At 40.1% G+C, this 25,181-nt stretch overlaps 2 protein-coding genes across 2 annotated transcripts in view; both read right to left on the minus strand.

Moving 5' to 3' along the window:
- Nucleotides 1-925: 925 nt before the first annotated feature.
- TEX30 (testis expressed 30) lies at nt 926-5,407 on the minus strand. Its single transcript, XM_053455292.1, has 5 exons — nt 5,324-5,407; nt 3,330-3,566; nt 3,203-3,254; nt 1,585-1,787; nt 926-1,100 (listed from the first exon to the last, which is right to left on the minus strand). The coding sequence occupies exons 1-5, from the start codon at nt 5,342-5,344 to the stop codon at nt 930-932; spliced, it is 684 nt and encodes a 227-aa protein (XP_053311267.1). The 5' UTR covers nt 5,345-5,407; the 3' UTR covers nt 926-929.
- Nucleotides 5,408-8,764: 3,357 nt separating this feature from the next.
- Nucleotides 8,765-25,181, minus strand: part of POGLUT2 (protein O-glucosyltransferase 2) — a 29,896-nt gene continuing 13,479 nt past the window's right edge. The window contains exons 6-10 of the mRNA XM_053455288.1: nt 20,386-20,623; nt 14,525-14,734; nt 13,892-13,981; nt 9,864-9,968; nt 8,765-8,974 (exon numbers count right to left, since the gene is read on the minus strand). Coding sequence (XP_053311263.1) covers nt 8,957-8,974; nt 9,864-9,968; nt 13,892-13,981; nt 14,525-14,734; nt 20,386-20,623 — 661 coding nt within the window. The 3' untranslated portion in view covers nt 8,765-8,956. The remainder of the gene's footprint in view (nt 8,975-9,863; nt 9,969-13,891; nt 13,982-14,524; nt 14,735-20,385; nt 20,624-25,181) is intronic.

The following is a 25,181-nucleotide window of genomic DNA, read 5'->3' on the forward strand; positions in this document are numbered from 1 at the left end:
CAACCTCCGCTGCTGCCAGCACTTCCGCTGGGGGATCTACGATGGAGCACTGAAAGGTTATGTCACACCGGCGCTCCTTCATAGAAGCCCCAGCGGAAGTGCCGGCAGCAGGGGAGGTTACCAGAGAGGAGGATCCAGGTCCCCTGTGTCGCTGCGGGGGATCTGGAACTTAGTTTTATAGTCAGACCTCTATTTGAGGTCCGATTATAAGACAACCTTGTACGGTGGATATAAAAAGTCTACACACCCCTGTTAAAATGCCAGGTTCTTCTGATTTTAAAGAATGAGACAAAGATAAATCACGTCAGAACGTTTTCCACCTTTAATGTGACCTATAATGTAAACAATTCAATTAATAAAGCATGCACCTTTAAATATACGCAGCACCTCTAGAAACTAGACAGAACTTGTGGCGTCAGCGAGGACTACGATCTGCAGCACACAAGGTCTTTTTAAGTAAGTATCTTAGAAAATGATTTAGGGAAGAATGTCTTTTTGTACATGGCTGATCCATATGTTGTGATCTAGGGTGCTTCTCTCCTGCAGAGGATTTCATTCTGCTCGTTTTATATCCCTTAATAGGAGGCCATCATGACAGACTACTGGGCTCACTTTTAAACCCTAGGGAAGAACACATTTGTTTGCCACTAAAGTTGGAGTTGGGCGGGTTAAAAGGGGACAAGACTGAGGCTTGTGTGCAGGTTAAACTGGGTTACTAATGCTTGCAAGGACCAAAATGCTATATGAAGAGAGGAGCCTGACACTGTTAGGCTGGTTTTCTTCACAAGCCAAGCAGAGCCAGCTGTTGGTCTTGAACCTGCGCATGCTCCCCATTATCCATATTTCTCTGTACAACGCTGTTCTGTGACACTGAAAAACTAAATTTCCCTGAAGACGAGGTTGTTTCCTTAAGAACAATTGGGCATAGCTCAACATACTTGTTTAATTATTTCTGTAATCCAACATAAAATTGTGTTATTTATTTCAACCATGACATCCTCCATTTTTTTACCCCTCACTGCCATCCCGTGATTTGCTTTTTCAACCCAATGTATCTTTAAAGCAGCTTTCATTTTGCTACATACAACTCCCATAAGAGCCTGCAAAAAACAAAAAAACAAAGAGACAACACAGGTAAAAGTCCATCACAAAGCAGAACCGCTCAACAAGCAGAACATATCTTCTAATTAAATATATATTACCCAAGGAACTCTTAGTTACTGTGCTTTGTTGGTCTTTCTACCAGACTACAAAAATGGCTGCTAGATTTATTTTTACTTATTGTTTTATATAGCGCCATCAAATTCCGTAGCGCTGTACAATTGGTATCTACTGACTAAACCTATTTTTCAACTACCAGGTCAGATAGGGGAACTCAAAACCAGGCTGTCAGGGCAATTTTATTATTGGCGATGCCATTGATGAGTTAAATAAATAATTCTAAATTTTCATAATATTAAACAATATTAACACAAGTTATATAAAGTTATGTGTGCGGTGCTTGATTCAGTCTTTTTTTAGTCTTATTTCAAAAGTCAGAGAATTTCCAAAGGTTACAAATAATTTTATATGTCAACACCTCACCTTATCACACAAGTCATCTGCTGATCCCGAGACAAACAGCACTGGGCCTGAGATCTGCAGAATGTCTTCATCCCTCAGCTTGTCCTTGGTATTTGGACGGTGCAGTGGATACGACAGACAGATGAGCCCCCTTACAAACTCATCATCATCTTCACAAGCCTTCCTCATCACAGCTGCGGCAGCTCGAGAGCCCAATGACCGTCCTTTGACATGAAAGATACTCTACATTAATGGTAGACATTCAGTATAGTGTGTCCTTTACACACATCGGTACAGAAAACATTCATGCCTCGATTATTCTGAATTACTGGCATGTTCAGATAAAACCCCATATATCCAGACCTATAGGAAAACTTTATATAATAATAAAAAAACGTATTGGCTCGAATATAGGCCGCACTTTTTTCCCCCACTTTAAGTCTTTAAAGTGGGGGTGCGGCCTATATTCGGGGTCTAGTGCCCGACGCCCGGGACATGCAGTCCCGGGCACCGGGCAGGCAGCGGGGATACAGATCCCCGCAGCGGTGCAGGGGACCTGTATCCTACTCTGGGATGTGCTCAGACAGCCTCCCCTGCCTGCACGGGAGGTTGTCTAAGCGCATCGTCCGGACGTTCACCGGCTGCGGCGATGCGGGTAAACAGCCTCCGGGTTGTTTACCCGCATCGCCGCAGCCGGTGACCGTCCGCACGATGCGTTTTACCTTTACCCTTTACCGGAGCAGACTCCCAGGTGTCTTGCGGGGCCGGCGGGGGACATCTACGCAATACTCGTATACAACTTCCGGGGGGGGGGAGCAGTGGCAGCGTATCTCGGGGGGGGCAGTGGCAGCATTTCTCGGGGGGGGGGGGCGACAGTGGCAGCATATCTCGGGGGGGGGAGACAGAGTGGCAGCATGTTTTTTTGGTGCTTTTTTAAAGAAAAAAACTTTTTCTTTAAAAAAGCACCAAACTTTTAGGGTGCGGCCTATATACGGGGGCGGCCTATATCCGAGCCAATACGGTAAGCATTCATTAGTCATCTGTCACTCAAGTTGTATCCACAACAGAGATACTTGTTTATATGCTGTTTGGAGCTGGTGAAAACTGCTCCATTAATGTGTACTTGCCATCAACAAACATGTATATGTTAGAGAGTATACTGAAGGCATGTATGACACTTGTATGAAACGTCTATGTGTAACAATGTACCTAGACTGCCAATCTAAGCATACAATTCAAAATAGTTCTTATCTCCACGCTAATGCCTAGAAATGTAAAGGCAACTTTATATTTGTCCTATATATTTGGTAACAAAATGGCTAGCTTAATGCATAGGTGGGATCTTATCTACCAAGTGGAGTACATGACAGGTGCACTCCAATGCCATTTCTAGCAAGGGTGACCATCAAACCTGGAAAATTTCTAGGGCCAGCTACACAGAGCCCCCTTAAGGAATGGGGGTAGGCGGTCCTGCTGACATGGTGGGACACATACTTTATAATGGGGAAGTGGCCCGGCAGTGGGGAATGCTGCGTTTCCTTTAGTGACCTGGAGACCTGAAGGAGAGTTCCCCAGTAAGGTGATCATTTTTGAGCCAATAATACCATATGGAACTTACATCCCTACATTAAACACTGACCTGAGAGAAACACACCAGCAGGTTTGTGTTGATCACAAGACTTTAAAAATGCCTAAAAAGGTACATACAGTTAGACAGAGGTTTTACAAAGCGTAGAAATAAATGTCATGAAAAGCAGGTTACGTACCAGCACAGCGCTGTAAGCTTTTGTTCTGTAAGCCAAATTGAGGCCTTTACATGTAAACCTCAGACATAGTACTCCATGCGCGGCCAGATACGTTGCCAGAGACACCAGCTGCGGAAAGTTCATATCACCACCAGCTCCATGTGTGAGAATGACTCCATACGTTAGATGGTTACAAGTGTCAGGTACAGAGAATATCGCATGAATATACTTCTCCCCAAAAGGTATTTCTATCTTCTCCTACAAATGTAGAAAATATGAAAATTAATCCGTATGTTTGACAGTGGCATTTTCCTAATACAAACATTTAAATTGTAAATAAATGGCTTATAATATATATATATATATATATATATATATATATATATATATATATATACCGTATTTGCTCGATTATAAGACGAGGTTTTTTCCAGAGCAAATGCTTTGAAAAATACCCCTCGTCTTGTAATCGAGGTCGTCTTCTAATCAGACCTCATTCTGCTTCGGCCGTGCTGCTTACCGGAGTGGCATATAGGGGTATAAGGCATATCATGGGGCAGAGGGGCATATAGGGGGATAAAAGGCACACCATGGGGCAGAGTGGCAAATAGGGGGTATAAGGCATTTCTGGGGGCAGAGTGGCATGCCTGGGGGCAGATGTGCATAACTGGGGGGGCAGGTTGGCAAATAAAAGGAAATAAAAAATATATTTTTCTCAATCATAGCTTTGATTAAATATGAAAGTTAGTTTACATGAATTAATATTTACTAGTAAAACTTTTTTCCTATAGGGTAGTCTTATATTCAGGCTTTTTGTTTTTTTCCTAAATTAATATTTTGATTTTGGGGGGTCGTCTTATAATCAGGGTCGTCTTATAATCGAGCAAATACGGGGTATATGTATATATATATATATATATATATATGATACCAGACATTTCAAAATCTTAAAATATATCCAATGTATTGTATAAGGGCCTCCCTGTGGCTTGGTTCAGAACTATACTAATTACCATGGCAACAGACCAAATATAGCTGGGTGAGCCAATGGGAGTTATTTATTATAATAATTAAAAAAAGAAATCTGGCGCAAAGTTAGAGAACTGACCTGCTACTATTATTAACCAGTCAATTATAGCTGGGTGAGCTGGCCTTGGCTCCAAACGCTACTGTGGCACAGTTAACAGGAGTGAAAGAGTGCATTCTGGAGACAAGCTGACTTAACCTTATACCTGTTTAAGCCAACATGTCCTTGTGAGTGAATGACCTTCCTTAGATTTTGCATCTGGATCAGCTCTTGGCCCATAATTGGCTGGCTTGACACCCTCAAAGTGAAATATTTGTGCCTACAGGACTGTTCTGTGGGTTTCTATGGTGACAGAAATTAGATTGATAAGTCTCTCTCTCTCTCTCATATAAAGATAAACAAATAACCCGCAGGATACATACATATTTTCAGCTTCAGTCTTAGTGACTGTTCCAGTTGGGGTTTTTTTCAGGCGCTTCCATTCATTTCAGGGGGGGGGGGCTTTTCTGACGCTGACCGACTGCTTCAAGCTGCCAATCAGTGTCAAGTTATTCAGCTTCCACATCGGGTAAGCGTTTTACTGTCATGCACAGAGTAATGTAATATGTATTCTTCAATAAACTGTCCCTTTAGGAGGTGCTCAAGCCTCTGCCACAACTCCTGAGAGCCAAGAAGTGGTTCAGAGATTTACTAGCTTGTAAGTTCATTTAACATTTCAAGTCCCAGGGCGACCATCCTCAGGCTCCTTCCCCTGCTGGCTTCAGCTCTGAACCTACCGGACTGTAATAGGGGGGGTCAGCCTTAGCAAAGGGGAGGAGAGGAGGAGGCTTTTCTGTAGTGTCTTCATCACAAACACCAAGCACATGCTCAGAGTAGGCGGGGTGACAGGAAAATATTGATTCAAAGCACGGCTCCTACGTTAAACATCAACAAATGGTGCACCCTGTCACCTCACCGGAGACATGAGACAGATACACACGCACTGTACCTCTGTATAGTTACCCATCATGCTAACCCCGGCTCGTAGCAGCTTCCTCGGTCCAGGCGCGGGAAGGCTACAACAAAAGGGGCGGGGCTAACATTCCCACCTGCATGCAGCCTTCTCTTCTTCCTGCTGGAGGATGGAGGTGCTTATTATTGTGTAAGTGTGTTTGTGTGTGTGCTGCGCATGAAAGTGTTGTTAACATGTGCTGGTTGGTGCATAATGAGATAACAGTTTACGTTTTAAATTACATACTGTATAGCTAAGTGCAGAGAGTAATAATTATAGCTTTTTACATGTGTGCATTTTTTACACTGAAAGAAGCATCTGTCATACTATTTATTAAAATCACTGGGGCCATCCTATACACTTTATTGAATATGACAGCAGAGTGGTCCCTAAAATTCCATGGTGTTCCACTTACAAATGCATGTGGGCAGGGGCGTCCCTAAAGTAGTTGGCACATGGAGCGGATCCTGTATGTGTGCCCCCCCAGACTGTAAAATAGCATAAATACTATCGTACACTGAGGCAACTAGATTGTAAGCTTGCAAGAGCTGGGCCCTCTTCTGCCCTTTTGTCTTGGTTTTAATTTTACTGACTCAATGTAACAGCGCTACAGAATTTGCTGGTGCTATAAACATTCATATAATGTATAAAGTGATGGGAGTTATGATCTACTTTAGAGGATAATACCCACCACTATACACTGAACAAGACATTGACAATAGTACAGTATAACTCCCATCACTCTCACAATCTTACTAATTCTTTCTCACCCTCTCTCACTCCCCTCTCTCTTAATGTCTTAAGACACGTCACTTTTCCTCCTCTTGGCTCTTCTTCTGTGTCCTTACGGTGCAGTGGGCGCAGCTTCAGTGTTGTGCGCCGGGATATGACATTAAATCCTGACGCACAGCAGCAGTTGCCGCGCACATCGCAAGGGAGCAGGATTGGAGCTCTGCATTAAGAGACCTCCCTTAACTGATTTTAAGCTGGTTAGAGGGAGACCTTTGATCTCCCCAACCTAGCCTGCTCCTCTAGAGGTGGACATTATAGTTAGTTTCTGGGGGGGTGCTATGCTGGCCTGGTGGCACTCTCCCTGATGAGTGGCACCTGGGACGGACCCCCCCCCCTTCCCTAGGTACACTACTGCATGGGGGGAGATTCTGGCAATAACGTACATCTCCTGCACTTCATATACTGGGGCAACAGGGACATACGTCAAATGCATGTGGGGATATTCTGCAGAATAGCTCCTCATATTTATAAAAGGGACACCACAAGGTATCAAGGGGCCACACAGTTTTGTTACAAAATAGATTGTAAGCGCATACTAGACCCTCTCCTCCAGTAGTAATATGACTTGTATGTTGTCAGTTTTAAAGTTATTCCAGCCGTCACATGCACTTTTCATAGAGTTCCCCTTGCAAGCTCTCAAAGTCGTTCCATGTGCATTTGCCCCTTTCCCCACTTGCTACTATTTCCGTGCAGGACATGTGTAATGTCCTGATACATGGTTAACTTACTGCACAGGCATGCTTTTAAAGGAAGCTTTACTGAAGGCTTTAAGTAGCCAATCAGAGGCAGGAGTTTCCACAGAAGCGGCGATAAGCTCCACATTTGATTGGATCTATTTTAATTTGACCACTTATTTACATTGGAAATGTGAAATGTGCAGCAGAATAGGTTAGCTATGCTCCTTTTTGATCATTGGCCCATTAGCCTTCTTAGCAGGTTAGCACGTCTTTGACACAGACAGATGCCAACAGGGTTCAGTCCTGGATCCTACTTGTAGAAAAGAAAGCATTGGCTTTATCAGTACCTTATCCATTGTTGACACTACAATGATATTGTAGATTTTTTTTTTGCTTCCAACATTGTGGCAACAGTTCTGGTAAAGCATTTTCCTTTTTTTTTTTTGCATGATATCCACTTATAGTTTGTGAAACTGGTATGCAAGAACTTGCATGGATTCCGGACCTCAACCCCATCATACAGAATTCAGTGAATTCAAACACTGTGAGTACAGTGTACCAGTTCCATATAAATGCACATGGTTTTAGTATGAGATGTTTGATGAAAAAATGTCCATGTGTAAATAGGCCAAAAACGATTAAGACAAATTTTTTTTAGGTGTTTTTTTTTGGCCATTCGTGTTCAGGCAACAAATTTTGTTCCCTGTCCATTTAATTCAGTCAAAAATCGGGGGACAGTTTTATTTCAGGAATTAAATTTGTTGCCCAGTGCCCACATTCACTCACACTCTCATTCACTTTCACTCTCTCTAAATGTTTCCCTATGTTTTCTGCTGGCCGCTTCTGCATCTTCTGATCACTGCATCATCTCTCTCTGCTATCTTCATCCACAAATTAAAATAACAAATATATGCGTATGCCATAGAAACAGGCATTTAAAACTTCCTATAAGGATTTGTAGATTTCTTCACGATTAAGTTATTTCTTTTCTTATGTGAAGCTATTGCTTCCCTTCACTGAAAGCTTATTGATTCCAACAGTATTTATAAGGATGAGATAAGAAAGGAAAATGCCTGGGTCTTTGGGCAACCAGCATTAGCAGTTCTGTCGCCAATTAGCCGCTTACAGTGACAGTAGCGAAGGACGTAATATTACATCCTCGGGTTTCAATACCGGTTTTGCAAGGACGTAATATTACATCCTACTTGGGTTAAACCAAGTCTCTCCAATACAAATATACTAACTACTCGGACTGCAAAAACATAAGATATTCTTCGTTTTATATCTTTTTAGTGCACATTGTAAACTCGTTTAAGCAGGGCCCTCCTTTACTTTCGCTTCTGTAAATTCAAATTACGTGATACACTGCTTTTAATATCCTGTGTACTCATTGTACAGTGAAATAGACATCGGAGCCAATGCATTTTATAGCACATGAATTGGAACATGCTTATGTTTTTTTACTAGACTTACAAACCAAGTCTACGGTCTCATTTGCTTTTTCCCCTACCTGCTTCTACCAAAGAAGACAGCAGCCCACATGTGCAAGATTTGCACAAGATGTCTTCAACATAAATACACAGCTTTGAACTTAAATATGCTTTTTACGTGAGAGATAAGCCGGGGTATTAATTCAATTAATGCTTTTACCCTAAATATGTTTACCAAGGTTCATCACCAATTCCCTCAAGGTAGTGTACTAAGGTTCATTTCAACACTTAATGACATTATAATGAAACATTAAGCGGTTCTTCTGACAAAAAAGTGCAATTTAATTGTCAAACCCTAAAGGTTGTTGGTTAGAGAAAACAAAAGAGTTGGAGGTGCATTTTATATTAATACATACATAGGATAAATATCCTGCCCCTTATTCTGTTGCAGCTGTTGGGCAGCGCAGAAGAAGCAGGCAAGTCATAGCCGTATTCTGTACAAATGTGAAGTAACAGCCCAGTGAGCACACAGACATATAGAAAACAAATCTGTTTATTCTGTAAACAAAACAATAATGGTGACATATTCAGACTGTATCAAAAGCTGTGCAAAAAATTACAAAAAGCAGTAATGATTAAGTAAGTTTTAAAACGTCCATGAACTGCTCTTGAGAACTACCGACATCTTCTGTGAAATGAGCCACAGTTTGTCATAGTAATATACTTATGTGTCAAAGTTCATCTTTGCCCTGTAACATGAAACAAAAATATGATCCTGGTTAGGATTCTTCTGCGGAGCACACAATTCAACTGCGTATTTCATAGTTGTGTAGCAATACAACAAGACGCAGGTATATTTGAGAGGGTCACGGCTTTCCACCTCCCAGCAGTTGCCCACTGTTGGTTTTGCAAATTGTGGTAGTTAATTACCCAGGGCAGTCCAGATTTAGAATTTTGCTAAAATTCAAAGAGTTTCTTTATGGCTAATTATTTAATATCTTTACAAAGGGCTTTGTCACCAGATCATCCACTAGACTCATTAGGGGCCTAGGGGCAGTGCCGTTGCTAACAGGGGGTCAGGGGGCCGTGGCCAGGTACAGGCATGGACCTGGTTCATAGATGACATTAGAATAATATATAGTATAGTAATGTTATAGCTTCAAAGAGGCGGACAACTTCATATTAATGCCGATTGTCTTGGAATGAGTTGTCAAACACATTCATATAGGTACGACGGTCAGATGTCCATGTACTTTTGGCCATATAATGTATATTACTAGGCCACTTAGCCAGGCCTGTGTGTTACATACATAGGACAGGCATGTTTGAATATTTTGGTTGTTGGTCACGGATATTACTTATTATAGGCACCCTCCTGTTTTTGCCTTTGTCCTCCTTTGTGCCCCTTATATGATTTTTGGAAATGCCGCTGCATTAGGGAAGCAAAGAAGGGCCACTGCGTAACCTACCATGTGCCACTACTAATATCAAGGACCGCACATCACCTTAGGTCATGCAGTTGGCCAAGGTCAGAATATACCATTTTTGAAGTTACCAGGTCTACCACTAATAATGTCCATTATTAACAAAGCACCTTGTCACAAGTAACCCATACTGTCTGAGATCTGCTCTTCTCACCTTATTTCTATGACAGTCACATGGAAATAGGTTATCTGAAGTCTGTTCAACAGGTTCCATGCCTTCTCTTATTTTAGGTTCGTTCACCTGCAGTCTTGCATATGCCTGTATGAAAATAAATAAAAGCACATCAATATCCACCAGCATGCAATGGTCAGGAGTTTGTAGGGCTGGTGCAAAGCAGATAACAGAAAACATTTTTCTGTATCCTAGTTAAAGGTTAGATTATGTTCTAATGATAGATTTGTTAGTTCAATATAAATCATATGCTTGACCTCAATGATGCTATATGAAATGAGAGAAACATTTGAGAATAAGCAAATGGAACAGAAAAGCAGTTGTCCAATACAAATAACAGCTGTTTGTGGCTAAGCCCCACAAAATGTGTTTGGTTGATGAGGTTACCAAGTTCTTCATGCTGGGGTTGAGACTTCATGATGCACACTGAAGCTGGTTACTTGACACCACAAGGCTTCCACAATCTCACACTTTAGTGACTAAAACTCTAAATGTTCTAGTCATGTCCCCAGAATATTTGATTTAATTTAAATTAAGGATATTCATACACACACCTCTGGCTTGACATTCGGAAATAACCAACAAGATAGGTTGTATCCTCTGGTAATAAGGTTTTGTAATTAATTATCAGATGTCAAAATTAATTTGGATAACCACATCAAGAGACCCAATGTGGTACTAAAAACATAACATCATCACCCAACAAGAACGCATGCCTGGATAATCTTGGAATCTATCATATTCTGGATCACTTTTAAGGGCATACTTAAAATTATTACATATATCTAATTACAATCTCGTAGAGATCATTGCGGTTTTCAATTTACTGTACTCATAAATTAAGCAACATTCCCATTTGTCAATTGGGATTGCCTTGAAATAAAGCTTCTAGCGCAGTTGACTTTCATGACTGTACCACTGTAAAAGTGAAGGTTAAGGCAATAAACATAGTGTTTGTTAAACATTAAATATTTCAAGGTTACAGATTTTTACTTTGAAGATCATAAAAAGAAAAAAACGAATTAACACAACAACCGTATACAGGTGAACAAAGTCTTTGCGAAAATATCATAGTTAGAAAGTTTTATGGATTAGGGCTGACATTAATTCCAGTTTTACAGAAGTATTACCCCAAGTCTGTGACACTTTATTGCAGGCAGGACAACATCTACCAAAGGTTTTGTGTTAAAAGATTAAAAGTTAAACCTTTGATGGTTACTTAGGGTCTCCCTAGCAGGGAAAGACAGAAACATATGAACACTTGCCATCTGCAGCATGTAAAGTTAGATGTATAATGAACATCTGATGGAGAACCATAAGGTCTCATAAATGTATGAGAAGTAATAGGAGACGATCATCCAAGTAGATATTCACCAGTTTAAGTGGGTTAAGACCTTGCAGGCAAATTCACAAGGTCAGAAATATCATCTTTACTTTGGAAATTACTACAAAACATGTCAAGAGTCTCACAAATTACTGTTTGCATATAAATGTCACAAGAAAGTCCTTTAAAAAAAAACTGCTTGGGGTCAGTGACCCTGAGGACATCAGCATGTCAAAGCACAACAATGCATTTACTTTGGTGGGAGAGATCCTCTCACGCAACATGTCAATATTACAAGAGTTTTACAATGTGCATAGAGTTTTTAACAAATGTATGAAGAAGGATATAGCATTCTACACCAAAAACAATATTTGAGGAAATAGTAGTTTTCCCAACCAGCTGTCTAACGAATCGCAAGGTAAGACTATGTAGGCAAACATTTTTACACATGCATATTAGTCAAATAAGTAATTCACAAGCATTAGAATTAACATGTATGACGATTAACCATATTTAATATTGTGACGGCCCAGGGTTAACAGGTGCCGTCTTGGTTGTAGTTATTGATTGTGATTCCTGTATTTTCCCAAATATGTTGTCTGTGCTTTGTTCTCTCTCAAGTCCTACCCTGTCTATGTTTCACATGCCTTGCCCACAGACTTTAACCCCTCGTAGGCCAGACACCATCAACCCGACCACAGCGCTCTTTTATGGAGATAACCCACGGGAGGTGGGAAACAGACAAGGGGTGGTTCGGAGAGGGAGGCTCCGGCAGATTCCCGGTTGCTGGGACTGCCAGGAGAACGGAGATTGGCCAGCACAGTTATCGTACGCACGCTGGCTATCTCGCAGTCCGCCCCGGGGAAACGTTGAACTGTTTTCACTCTGGGTCCCTTCGGCCAATCGCGTCGCGTTTTGGATGGGATACCCTCAGGATCCCGAGCTATCCGTCGGCACCCCGGGATCGCCGCCGCTCCTTTGGGATCACCCCGAGAATGACGGCTAAATTATACGGACATTGCAGTGCTCGGTGGCCTAAGCGTGGTGCTGGACTGTCTGGGGAGGGGGTGGGAAGATGTGGACATGATTTAGTGTCTTTTTCTCATCTAACCTGTATATAAGCCGTGTGTTTCCCCAATAAAGTGTGTGTTCTTCCCCTGGACATTAGTCTCGTCTAATGCTTCAGGGACTCGCTATACCACCTATTGTCTTTTTCAGGACAATTTCTGCACTGCATTTGGCTATGCCTCGGTGAGCTGCGGTGCCACTACATCGAGGACCCCGGGTCAGTTCCTGAACTCTGCCTCGCTAGTATCATCTAGTGCTGGTAGCAGTTAACCATTTTGGTCCCAGGAGGAAGCATCGGAGAACAGACGGGCGTACCCAGCCAGGGTACAGGTCGTGCCCATCACAATTTTTGAGTTGTTAGGTTGGACGACTACTACTTCGACTCACAATAACTTGGCTATAACTTCCCTGGATTTGTACGTGGGTATGTCCAGGTCCAATATTAAGGTGCAGTGTTTCAACAGAGTTTTACTAAAAGCCTGGGTAGTCCCTACTGAAGTCAACGGGGAGTCAGAAATTGGTTGCATCCTTGTGAGATATATCAAATACCAATTTAATTAGTTGAATTTTTAATTTGCCCTGAGCTGTAGAGTCAACAGGTCATAGTCAAACAAATTAGTATTAAACAAATAAAAACTAAATCACCAATACTAAGCTACAAATGATTACATCAAGACATGATCATGTTTCATGAATTTACAAATAATGTATACTTTTAAAACAAAGATTCACCAGAACTACTGAAATGACTTGAGCATATTTTCTTGTACATTTCGTAAAATATCAATATAAAAGTTGTTTATGCCTTATAACTTTGAAGGAAACTAGAATTCCAAATAATTTTGAAAACCCTCTGCAAGATATTAGGGGGTTCAAGTTGTGAAAATGAACAATAATCAAAACAATTGCTTCTTTACTTAAATCAACTGTAAAAATAAACTTTTTATGGCTTTATATTTAATTTAAGAATGCTTAAACTTAGTGATGCAGGGATTTGTGCTGTCCTGCATAGTGTTTATATTTCTTCCGTAGAGAATAAGTACACTTTAATGCTAACATACATGTGTATCAGCTCTAGAATCTAAACTTTATAACAACAAAAGATCAAATCTAGGATATCACATATCTGCTAAGGGTTTATCTACGAACGGTAGAACAGATAAGAGATATGCAACACTAAAACTACAGATTTGTTTAAATTACATTTGTTTTCATAGATATGAGCAAAGCCTTCTTTATTTATACAGAATTAAAGATAAAATTTATTGTTACTACTGTTAACAGGACAAGAAATACAGGAAACGGATATTATCTATAAGGAAAGCTCCAAACTTTTTGTTAAAAACTACAATTTACAAAATTGTATTAACTCTACAATCATTAAAAAAAATAATCAAAACATGGTTTTATGTGTAACGAAGAGTAAATGTCAAATGAGCAATCAAATGGCCTGCATTAGTAGCAAGAAGAAAGGCGATCATTTCCCAACACTGAAAATTAGCAGGGATGACACTGTTTTGCTTCTTGGATTGCTTTTTCAGCAGAGAAAATGGGTGTATATATATATATATATATATATATATATATATATATATATATATATACATATAAAACTTACCTGAAAGAGTTTAAAATAATAGCAAAATACATCTTCTCCCATTAGATTATGTCTTGCATACTCCTGCCCTGCTTGGGCAATTTTCTTGGCCTGTGTAAGCAAAAAGAAACATATATCTGTTAAGATTATATATATATATATATATATATATATATATATAATTAGTAGAATGATAATTCAGAGCAAATTCCATATATATATATATATATATATATATATACATACACGCACGCACGCACGCACACACACACACACACACACACACACACACACACACACACACACACACACACACACACAATTCCAAATGGTAGCTCATTAAGCTGAAGGGTGGGTTAAAGAACACTGAAAGTAACTGTGATATAACATTTGAAGAGTTGGCTTATCTTAATATCAACCATTGGAATTGTCCTCTTCCAAAGAGCATGGGGGTACAGCTCCGATTTGTGGTGAGAAATGCTGGACCACAAAGGAGGAGGGAAACTGCTACATAAGGTAAGTCATTACATTTTTAATTTTCATTTGTACAAAGTACTTGAATATGCATCTGTTCTTTAAAAGGCTGCTTGGGACACTAGTAGTGATCTACTATCCATTGGTCCCGTCATGTACTTTTGAATGATTTACACTCACCTCTGCATCATGATCTTTGACCCACTGGATTTTTTCTAGCAAATCACTTAGGTCTTTCTTGAAAGGAACATAGTGTTTCCAGGGCTGTAGTTCATTGTAAAAGTGTTCATAGTATATGGAATCCTGCTTCAAGATGACACTGTTTCCAGCAAAGAGATATGGCGCTCTGTAGGCAGCTACTGTACCATCAATAAGAATTTGATATTTGTACTGGAACAAATAGGATAAAGACAAAACAAATCAATCTGCTAAATGTACTCTACCACAAACTTTTATTAACTAGTATTTTTGGAAATAGAAAACGAAAGTCTACTGTCCCCAAAAGCCTTACCAATGGCCATTTCATACGGTGTAATGGTTATCACTGATTTGCTGCAATCACACATCTCATTGTACAACTCAGCAGAATATTATGGCATATATTATAATTATTATATATATAACAGACTATTATTTAAATTTATATATCATAGCACTTTACAATAGTTAGACAGGACATAACAAGTGGTATATAATGTAACAATTTGACTTACAGAAACATCAGGTAAGGAGTAGCCACGGTTACCTTCCTAACCTGTTCATTAATAATGAATGCTCTGTAAGTTGAAATTCATGAAGAAAAAAAGATACCAACCAAAATTGTTTCCAAATCTTTAAGCATTGGTGAAAAGTTTATAAGTACCTGGTCTACACGCTAAATCTTTATCACTGATGTGTCATAGCATCAAAACATGCAATATTGTCAATAGAAAACCAACATTGTCCTTATAAGATCGTCAAAGACAGAAAGGGGGCAAACATGCTAATCATAAATGTATAATTAAGTAATGTGGTGTCTCCATATAAACATATATAAAAACATAACTTTTATTCGGTAATAATTAAAAGAATTGCTCAATTAAAGTAAAATAAAATAGACAGGGAGAAAATTCAACATAGGTCGAGGGAAATTATTGGGGCCAATATCACTAAGGACCCATACTCCAAGCAACCCTGCCTATCCAAAATTTAAGATTTAAAAAAATAAAATAATAATGTTGGCGGGTGGAGACTGAGATTGATTTCTATACTAGCCATAATCATTAATATGTTCTCAAAAACAGTTATGCGGTTGCCTTTCTATCCCTCTCACCAGGCTGCCTTTGAACAGCACACTTTGCTTTCAAGTCTTGTTCTTTTAAGAAACATTTCACGCCAAAAAAACCCGCAGATTCTAAAATGAACAAGGACATGGATAAGAATGCTGTAATAAGGCAGTTTAAGGGATAAAAGGACTTCTAAACATTTGCCGTTCAATCAGAGAGCACAACCTGGATTTAAATTGTGCCAATTATTTTAATAGCTCATCCGCTGCGATATTTACATAAGAAGATACGTCAAACGTGTTACATTTCAACATTCACAGTAAGTCTTGCTAGCACCATGAACGAATTGGCGTGCATCATAAAGACAATATGCAGATGGTAATTTAATCAGCATATAAATGAGCTGCACCTAATTACGATTCAATTCGATTTCAGTTAATTCACGTGGATGACTGCATCGCTGAAGAACTGCATTCTCTAGGCAGGGCAGAGAGCAATACATGTTTATTGCCAGAAAATGTTCCTACATAAAAAAAAATACTTTATAACTATGTTTATAGGTAACCAGGTGACCAACTATCCAAATAGTTGTTATTTTTGTCTGATTATGGAACCCTGGAAGCTTGTTAGTCCTAAACCATACCCCTTGAGGAGCAAGACAATTATATATCTTACTCTTACCAGTGTTACAGATGAACTGGAAGAATAGCTTGGAATCTCACATGGGAGATATATATATATATATATATATATATATATATATATATATATATATATATATGGTATAAATATCTGTTTTCAGAAAAAATATTAGATATATTAGACGTGTACATATATACAAAATATACTGATGTACTGTTATTTTCACACATTCTTCAGAAGCAAACAAATAAAGAGATGTCACCGTAGATGATAAATTGATATTTTATCTCAAGCCTTTTTTTATTATTACATAGCTTAAAGCATTTCAGAACTTCAGCTATATCGATCCATGCGTAAGCAAACTCTGCTTTGACAACACAGAATGGAATTAGGTGTTGCTTCAAGGAAGGGTAAATGATTTTTTTTTTCGTTTCAAAAGAACCAATTTAGCTTTATGGCTTGGGGATCTGGAGACTGGCTTGGGCTTAGTAATTACTCTGGAATTTGAGCTAAAATGCTTGTAAAGAGGTTATTGACCACAGAAAGAATAGAAAGATTGTATGCGAGACCAAAGTTTGCTTTTAGGTGCACTAAACATACGTATTTGAACACCAGAATGACAGTGTACATCAAACAACAGAGAAACTGCTATTAATGGTCTGACTGCGTATTTGGACTGTAGTCTAGTATAAGAATTTGTGGCCAACATTTTCTTTTTTAACTTGTCAACTATTTACACGTTAAGTTCACACGAAGTTCAGTGACCTTCACAATAAACACATGTTCGCACGGAAATATGCAACAGAGAACCCAACTATTGCATCTTTAACTGACATTGACTGGGAACTGACCTTCAGCAAGTTCACCTGTGTAGTTATATGAAAAAAAGCCAATAATGATCACCATTTTGCCTCTATATCCACTTTTTACATGGATCCCTTGAAGTAATCGATCACAATCAAAATCAAACGTACCCTGTTTTAGGCAGCCTTTAAACAGAGCTTGGGATAGAGGTGCAAAAACCAGATCACCACTCATGGAAAGCTGTTTTGTCCTTAATGGGAATCATCGGCATGAGGTTGGATACTGGCTTATTGATTGAGGCTTGGAGAAATATGATTTTCATCATATTTTAAGCCAAACAATGAAAAAATAATATACATTTTATAATACGAGTTAAGATACACCATCAGTACAAATGGACTTTGGCAGAGATGTCATTCATATAATACAGCCAAAGTTGATACAGTTCCCTTCCATGTTCAGTTATGGAACTGCTGAAAGAAGAATGAGTGTTGTCATGGGCCTCAGCAGTACACAAGATGCAAAGAAGTAACATGGATTTTGCTGTGGTATACTTAGGATCAAGGCTCTTCGCAGATGGATGAGCATACGTGGCACTAAGCAGAGTAAGATCATTGGAAGGACTACAAATTGAGGAATTGGATTGTACGAAGCTAACTGGAAAGAAGCCATGCAACAAGGAAGCACTTAAGAAAATGGAAAGGATGAGAAACCACTAGCCGCAAAATGAATGAGATGCTTCAGCCATTGCCAACCAACAACTACTAACCCAGAACTCGATTTGTGTGTCGGGTACAAGTACTTACGCACACAAATGTGGTTAGGTACGTTGCAAAAAGGAAAATTTAGCAACGTTCAAAGTGCTCTTGGATCGCACTATAAATGATAAGGTCCACCAATAGACTGAGCAATCGTCTATTCTTTTTGAATTAACAAAAAAAAAAACAATTTATAAGTACAGAAAATGAATAATAGATTTAAATGTATGATTGGTAAGAGATAATTAAATATCGATTACTAAATTCGCTAAGACTAAAAAGTCTAAAATAAATTATATAAAAATTGTTTTTTTGGGGGGTTTTTTAAACAAACTTTTAAAAAGTACTTTAAAGGGAAAAATACATTTTTTCATATAGGTATCAGAACATTTTTTAATATATGTGACTAAAAAGTGTGGAGCATACAATTCAATATTGAAATTCTAAATTAAAAAATTGATTTCAAAATGGTTCAGTATTTAATGGAGTGCTCCACAACCCATTTTCTATATATGCTCTGGATACTTCATGTTTTCTTGCACTTTCCTGATGTAATAGATAATTTGTTAATCTTAATTGTTATATTACATATCTATTAAGATAACAAAGTATATCTGCATTTTTACAGTCAAAATGTTATTCATTAGCACATTATATGGCAAGACTAACCCAATTGTGAAAGACATCATATTTTATAGCACATGCAGAAAAAAGCAGGTGGAAAATCCAACACTCAAAAATCTGTTTCCTAGTCTTACACAATATGCACGACACGCTTTGGGAGGAGTAAAAGTTTTGTGAAGGTGCAAACATATCTACCAAGTGTCCTGGATTTTTTGTGAAAGTCTTAATTTTGAGGCACTCTCCCACTTTTGCACGGTGGAAGAGACAATTTGGTCTCCTCTAACCATCTTACGGAGCGGTGAAACCAATGGAGGTCCAGGCAGTGCACAAGAAGTAGCAAGTTTGAGCAGACAAAAAAAACTAACCTTTCAAAGCCTCATGCAAATTCCCAAAAAATAATCCAATAATAACAGAAAGTACTGCAAGAATAAGATCAGAGAAAGCAACATAATTTGCTGTAAAGACCAAAAAGTCCAGCTACTAAGGCAAACAGCCTCAATCTCTTATTCTCAAAGAGGCCTAGAACTGAAATCCCATACGTCAGATACATCTTGGCAGCCTAAGTCATCACCACACAAACCACTTAGCTATCCCCTGGCAGAGGTCTACAATGCAATAACCTTTCAGATACCAGGGGATGAATGTACAGTGCTTAGTCAAAAACGTATTGATTCATACACAGAAGTGTTCTTTGTCAAGGCTCTCAAAAACCATAGTTTAAAGATGTTTATGATTCATTGAAGCTGAATCAAAATCCACGGAACAAGAAAGTCTCAGCAGTATGAATTGAATAGGGGGGTTGATAATACCTGGTCCTTTAGATTTTCCACAGAAGGACCACACCTGGGATAATTCAACAGGACAAAAGGGAAAACAAAATCAAAAGGAGTCCAGGAGTGCGTCTCAGATTTTCACAAAGGCTTTATTGTAATCCCACACAGAGTGGAGTACATATACAAAGTATAAATTGTATGATGGTTTGACGCGTTTCACACCTTAGTGCTTAGCCATAAGGTAGTGAAACTATGTAACAAACAATCCTTCTATGTTGCCATAATAAGAGAATTATTTCAAATTTTAGAATTTTTAGAATAGTTAGAGAATTAATTCAAACCCCTTCTTTCAATTAGTCTTTAATGTGAACAGAGTAAATTGATATTTGAGAATGGAAAAGGATTGAGAGCCCTACTTCGGGGAAGCCCAATATAAATAAAGTAAAGAACAAAACATGGGATCATAAGTATATTAAACAGATCAATCGCCATAGCATATTGCCAAGGTCCATATGGCAAGTGTTCTGTAATAAACCAATTCTCACTTTCGATCTAATTATGGCAACACATAAGGATGGTTTGTTACATAGTTTCACTAGCTTATGACTGAGGACTAACATGTCAAGTAATCATACTTGTTATACGTTGTATGTGTACTTCACTCCATGTAGATTTACAATAAAGCCTTCATAGATATTTGAGAGACACTCGCGGACTCCTTGTTTTGAGTTGACCAACATTCCTAGAGTAAGATTTGAAATCACACAAGCTTTCAAGATTCTAGGAGCCTCTCCTTCAAATGTACTAATCTGATTGAAATATAGAAATTATCAATGAACCTGACCCTTGCATACAATACAAGTAATGACAAGCAATAAAAAATGTTGCTAATAAATCACAATCCATCTTCTTGCATGTCATTGTGCAGGGCTGGAATTTCCATTCCAGAAGCTGTCCAATACAGGGCAGGAAATACTAGGGCTAGTATTAGACAATCCTGCACCAGTGATGGTGAGTTGTTGGATTCTGACTTAAGTGTTTGTTCTAGCTGTAAGCAACTAGAGAGAGGTTATGTAGAGCACTTCATTATTAAAAAGCACCGACTGTTTATACGCATTTATACGAGCAGGTTTTAAAATGCTTACATCAAAAGATTTAAAAAAAAGTCCACCCACCTTGAAGAAGTCATAAAATGCTATCGGCTGTCTAATAGGACCATAAAGGCTTTCGTTATGTTTGAAGAAGAAGAAGTGTGTAAAGGCAGCATCTAACATCTCAGGGTGTTTTCTGCCCAGCATAACCAACTCCAGCCTCTCTTTACTGCTATCTCGACCCCTCCAAAATGCAGTGTTGTTCTTGTTTTCCCACCGTGGACCAGTGTTTGCCTGGACAGACAACATATCCAGACTCACCCTATAAAAGAACATAGTAAAATATAAGGCTTGCCACAAATTCTGGATTACATAGTAAAATATAAGGCTTGCCACAAATTCTGGATTACATAGTAAAATATTAGGCTTGACACAAATTCTGTAATATTTGGAAAACTTTTTTTTAAGCCTCCATAAAATGATTTCTTTGTAGGATCTCAGGATAGCCTGTAATAAGACTTAGTGTGTGTTTTTTAGGTTCACCACCGAGTCCCTTGAGGCAATACTCCAATTCAAATGAAGTAACACACTGCGGGTTATAATCTACGGTTTCCACTTGGTGGAAATCGGAGCTCACCTGAAACTTTAAATTACATAGAGAAACGAAGAATCGCAGGTCTTGTTCCAGCTGTCATGATTAATCTCACTGGACTTTCAACTATATTAGTCATCTTTTATGGCAGTTATTCTACATGTATCATAAATGTAACACAGTGTTCTGACCAAATATACAAAAAGCGGACATTAGTTAACTTTGTCCTGCACCATCCCTAGAATTCTTATAAAACTGCTAGCTATTTTATTTCCACAGAAAACAACCAAGCACCAGTTAGAGTACCACTGGAAACCGAATCACTGCAATAGTAATATAATAGTAATAGCAACCACAAAGAATTATTCTCAAGATCGGCCCATAATTACATGATTGTTTTCATTGCCATTTGTACAGAATTGTCTCTATTCCATTGTACAAAGTCTGTAATTACCGTATTTGCTCGATTATAAGACGAGGTTTTTTCCAGAGCAAATGCTCTGAAAAATACCCCTCGTCTTATAATCAGGGTCGTCTTATAATCAGGGTCGTCTTATAATCAGACCTCAAATAGGTCTGATTATGAGACTAAGATCCAGATCCCCCGCAGCGATGCAGAGGACCTGGATCCTCCTGTGTTAACCCCCCCCCAACTTACCGGTGCTTCTGAGTCCCCGGTGCTTAGTCCGGGCTGCGTGTAGAGCTCTACGCGATACAATCGCGTAGAGCTCTACACGCTTCACGGACTAAGCACTGGGGACCCAGGTGCAGGGGACCTGGATCCTCCTGTGTTAACCCCCGACCCAACTTACCGGTGCATCTGAGTCCCCGGTGCTTAGTCTGGGCTGCGTGTAGAGCTCTACGCGATATAATCGCGTAGAACTCTACATGATACAATCGCGTAGAGCTCTACACGCTGCCCGGACTAAGCACCGGGGACTCAGAAGCACCGGTAAGCTGGAGGGGGGGGGGGGCATAAAACAGGAGGATGCAGGGGACCTGCATCCTCCTGTGTTATGCCCCCTCCAACTTACCGGTGCTTCTGAGTCCCCGGTGCTTAGTCCGGGCAGCGTGTAGAGCTCTACGCGATTCGCGTGGAGCTCTACATGCTGCCCGGACTAAGCACCTGGGGCTCAGATGCAGGGGACCTGGACCCTCCTGTGTTATGCGCCCCCCCCAACTCAGAAGGACCTGTAAGTTTGGAGGAGGGGGAGGGAGTGTTAAATGGGGGGTGTAAGGCATTTCTGGAGGTAGAGTGCTCTGTGAAATGCCTTTTAACCCCTTTAATGCCACTCTGCCTCCTGAAATGCCTTAAACCTCCCTATATGCCACTCTTCCCCATAATATGCCTTTTAACCCTCTAAGTGCCAGAGTGGCATATAGGGTTAAAAGGCATATCATGGGGCACAGTGGCATATAGGGTTAAAAGGCATATCATGGGGCACTGTGGCATTTAGAGGGTTAAAAGGTATATCATGGGGCACAGTGGCATATAGGGGGTATAAGGCACTTCTGGGGCAGATGTGCATAACTGGGGGGCAGGTTGGAAAATAGAAGGAAATAAAACCAAAATATTTTTCTCAAGCATACCTTTTATTAAAAAAAAGTGTTTAAATGAATTAACATTTACTGGTAAAACTTTTTCCTATAGGGTCGTCTTATATTCAGGCTTTTTCTTTATTTCCTAAATTAATATTAAGATTTGGGGGGTCGTCTTATAATCAGGGTCGTCTGATAATCGAGCAAATACGGTACATTGTGGGACAGATATTAGACTCAGAGGCGTATATAGGGTATGGCAGCCATGGCACGCGCCATCTCAAGGGGGCGCCGGTGAGCGGCTTTTAAATGCCGTTTTTTTTTTTTTTTTTTTTTTTTGATGCGGAGGAGAGAGAGGGGCGCCTAGCAACCACTCGGCGCCCCTCATTCTCTTCCACGAGCCCTCTACCCCTGTCCCGGTGCCGGCATTTCATGATGAGCGCTGCAATATGCCGGCATATTGTGACGCTCACCAGTGAAACAGCGGGCACCAGCGAGCGGGTTTTAAACACTGATGCGGAGGAGAGAGAGGGGCGCCTAGCAACCGCTCGGCGCCCCTCGTTCTCCCCCGCATCAAAAAAAGAAGACAGCGTTTAAAAGCCGCTAGCTGGTGCCCGCTGCTTCACTGCTGGGCGCCGAAATATGACGTCATATTACGGCGCTCAGCAGTGAAGCAGTGGGCACCAGCGAGCGGTGCAGGAAGACAGCAGCATCGTGCTCCCGTCGCTGGACTTCAAGGTGAGGGGGGGAGGGTATATAGTGGGTAAGGGGGGGAGGGTATATAGTGGGTAAGGGGGGGAGGGTATATAGTGGGTAAGGGGGGGAGAGTATATAGTGGGTAAGGGGGGGAGGGTATATAGTGGGTAAGGGGGGAGGATATATAGTGGGTAGGGGGGGAGGATATATAGTGGGTAGGGGGGAGGATATATAGTGGGTAGGGGGGGAGGGTATATAGTGGGTAAGGGGGAGGATATATAGTGGGTGGGGGGGAGGATATATAGTGGGTGGGGGGAGAGGGTATATAGTGGGTAGGGGGGGAAGGTATATAGTGGGTAGGGGGGGAGGGTATATAGTGGGTAGGGGGGAGAGGGTATATAGTGGGGGGAGAGGGTATATAGTGGGGGGAGAGGGTATATAGTAGGGGGGCAGGGTATATAGTGTGGGGAGGGGTTAGAAAGTGATAGGGGAGGGAGAGGGTGTAGAAAGTGATAGGGGAGGGAGAGGGGGTAGAAAGTGATAAGGGAGGGAGAGGGGGGTAGAAAGTGATAAGTGGGTAAGCACTGGGAGATGGGGGTAGATATAAGTAAAGAGTGTGCATTAATGTGTGGATGCATTGAGTGAATGAGGGAGAGCATGAGTTAATATGTGAATGTATTGTCTGAATGAGGGAGAGCATGAGTTAATGTGTGGATGAATTGTCTGAATGAGGGAGAGCATGAGTTAATGTGTGGATGCATTGAGTGAATGAAGGAGAGCATGAGTTAATGTGTGGATGAGTTGTCTGAATGAGGGAGAGCATGAGTTAATGTATGGATGAATTTTCTGAATTAAAGTGTGAATAAGTGAGTTACTGTAAAAGTGTTTGTGTATCATAGATGTAAAATTGTGGAAGGGCAAAGATGGCACTAGCAGGAGGTTTGAGCCTTGGGGACCAAGATGGCACAGGCAGGGTGTATATGGGACAAAGATGGCACAGGCCGGACTGTTTGGGGACAAAGTTGACTTGTGCTGGGCTATTTGGGGACAAAGATTGCAAATCTAATGTGTGTTATCTGGGTGCTGGTCAGGTTCTATGTGGGCAGTGTGGACGCTGGCTTTGGGGTGTGCAACCTGTGATCTATGCCTGCAAAGCTGGGTTTTTGTGTTATTCTGTAGATCCATATGTGCTATGCTATGTTTCCATACATTATTTATGTGTACCTGCAAATACAGGGTTAATATGTCTTATTCAGTTGATTAATACCTGCAATGCTGTTTCCATGTATGTATTTGATCTATACCTGCGATGCTACGTTTCATATATTATTATTGTATACCTGCAAATACAGGAGTTGTATGTCTGATTCTGTTTATTTGATATATACCTTCAGTGCTGAGATCACAAGTGAATTTCAATTGATCTGGCTTTGTGTGTTGATCTATACCCGCTATCGGCAGCAGGGACTAATATTTATATATATATATGGGCAGCTGGGGCTAGTAAATGGGTTTTAGATATTTGGACAGGGGCACAATTTCAGTGCTTGCCATAGGCGCTATTTTCAGTTACTGATTAGACTGTGTTGTATCTACCAAGTACCCCAGCTTGCTTCCACATCTATATACCTTTTACCATAATGTGTACATAACCATCAAATTGTGCTTATAAAATTAAATTGTGTAAAAACACATTTTTATTCTTCAGACTGATTTTTGTCATAGTCACTGACACAAAAAGCTATAAAAGTCACATAAAGCTCAGCCCCAGGCTACACCATTTGAAACAATGAGAAGTGTACAATGTTTATGCTAACTTCTATATTCTTTAGGAAGGACAAAGCAAAAGTAGTTTTGATATGGCAAGGCTATATCACACAGCACATTTCGATGACATCAAAACATTTATTCCCGGTACATTTCCAGCTGCGTAAATACCACTTACCCCAAGCTGATCAAAAATCTGCCATTATATTATCAACATGCAGATAGACAGACAGGAGTCATTGCTGTGCCTACAATATGTCATTATTAAGCTTTTTTAATTCCCCAA

This window comes from Spea bombifrons, chromosome 2, assembly GCF_027358695.1.
Source record: "Spea bombifrons isolate aSpeBom1 chromosome 2, aSpeBom1.2.pri, whole genome shotgun sequence".
Classification (NCBI taxonomy): Eukaryota; Metazoa; Chordata; class Amphibia; order Anura; family Pelobatidae; genus Spea; species Spea bombifrons.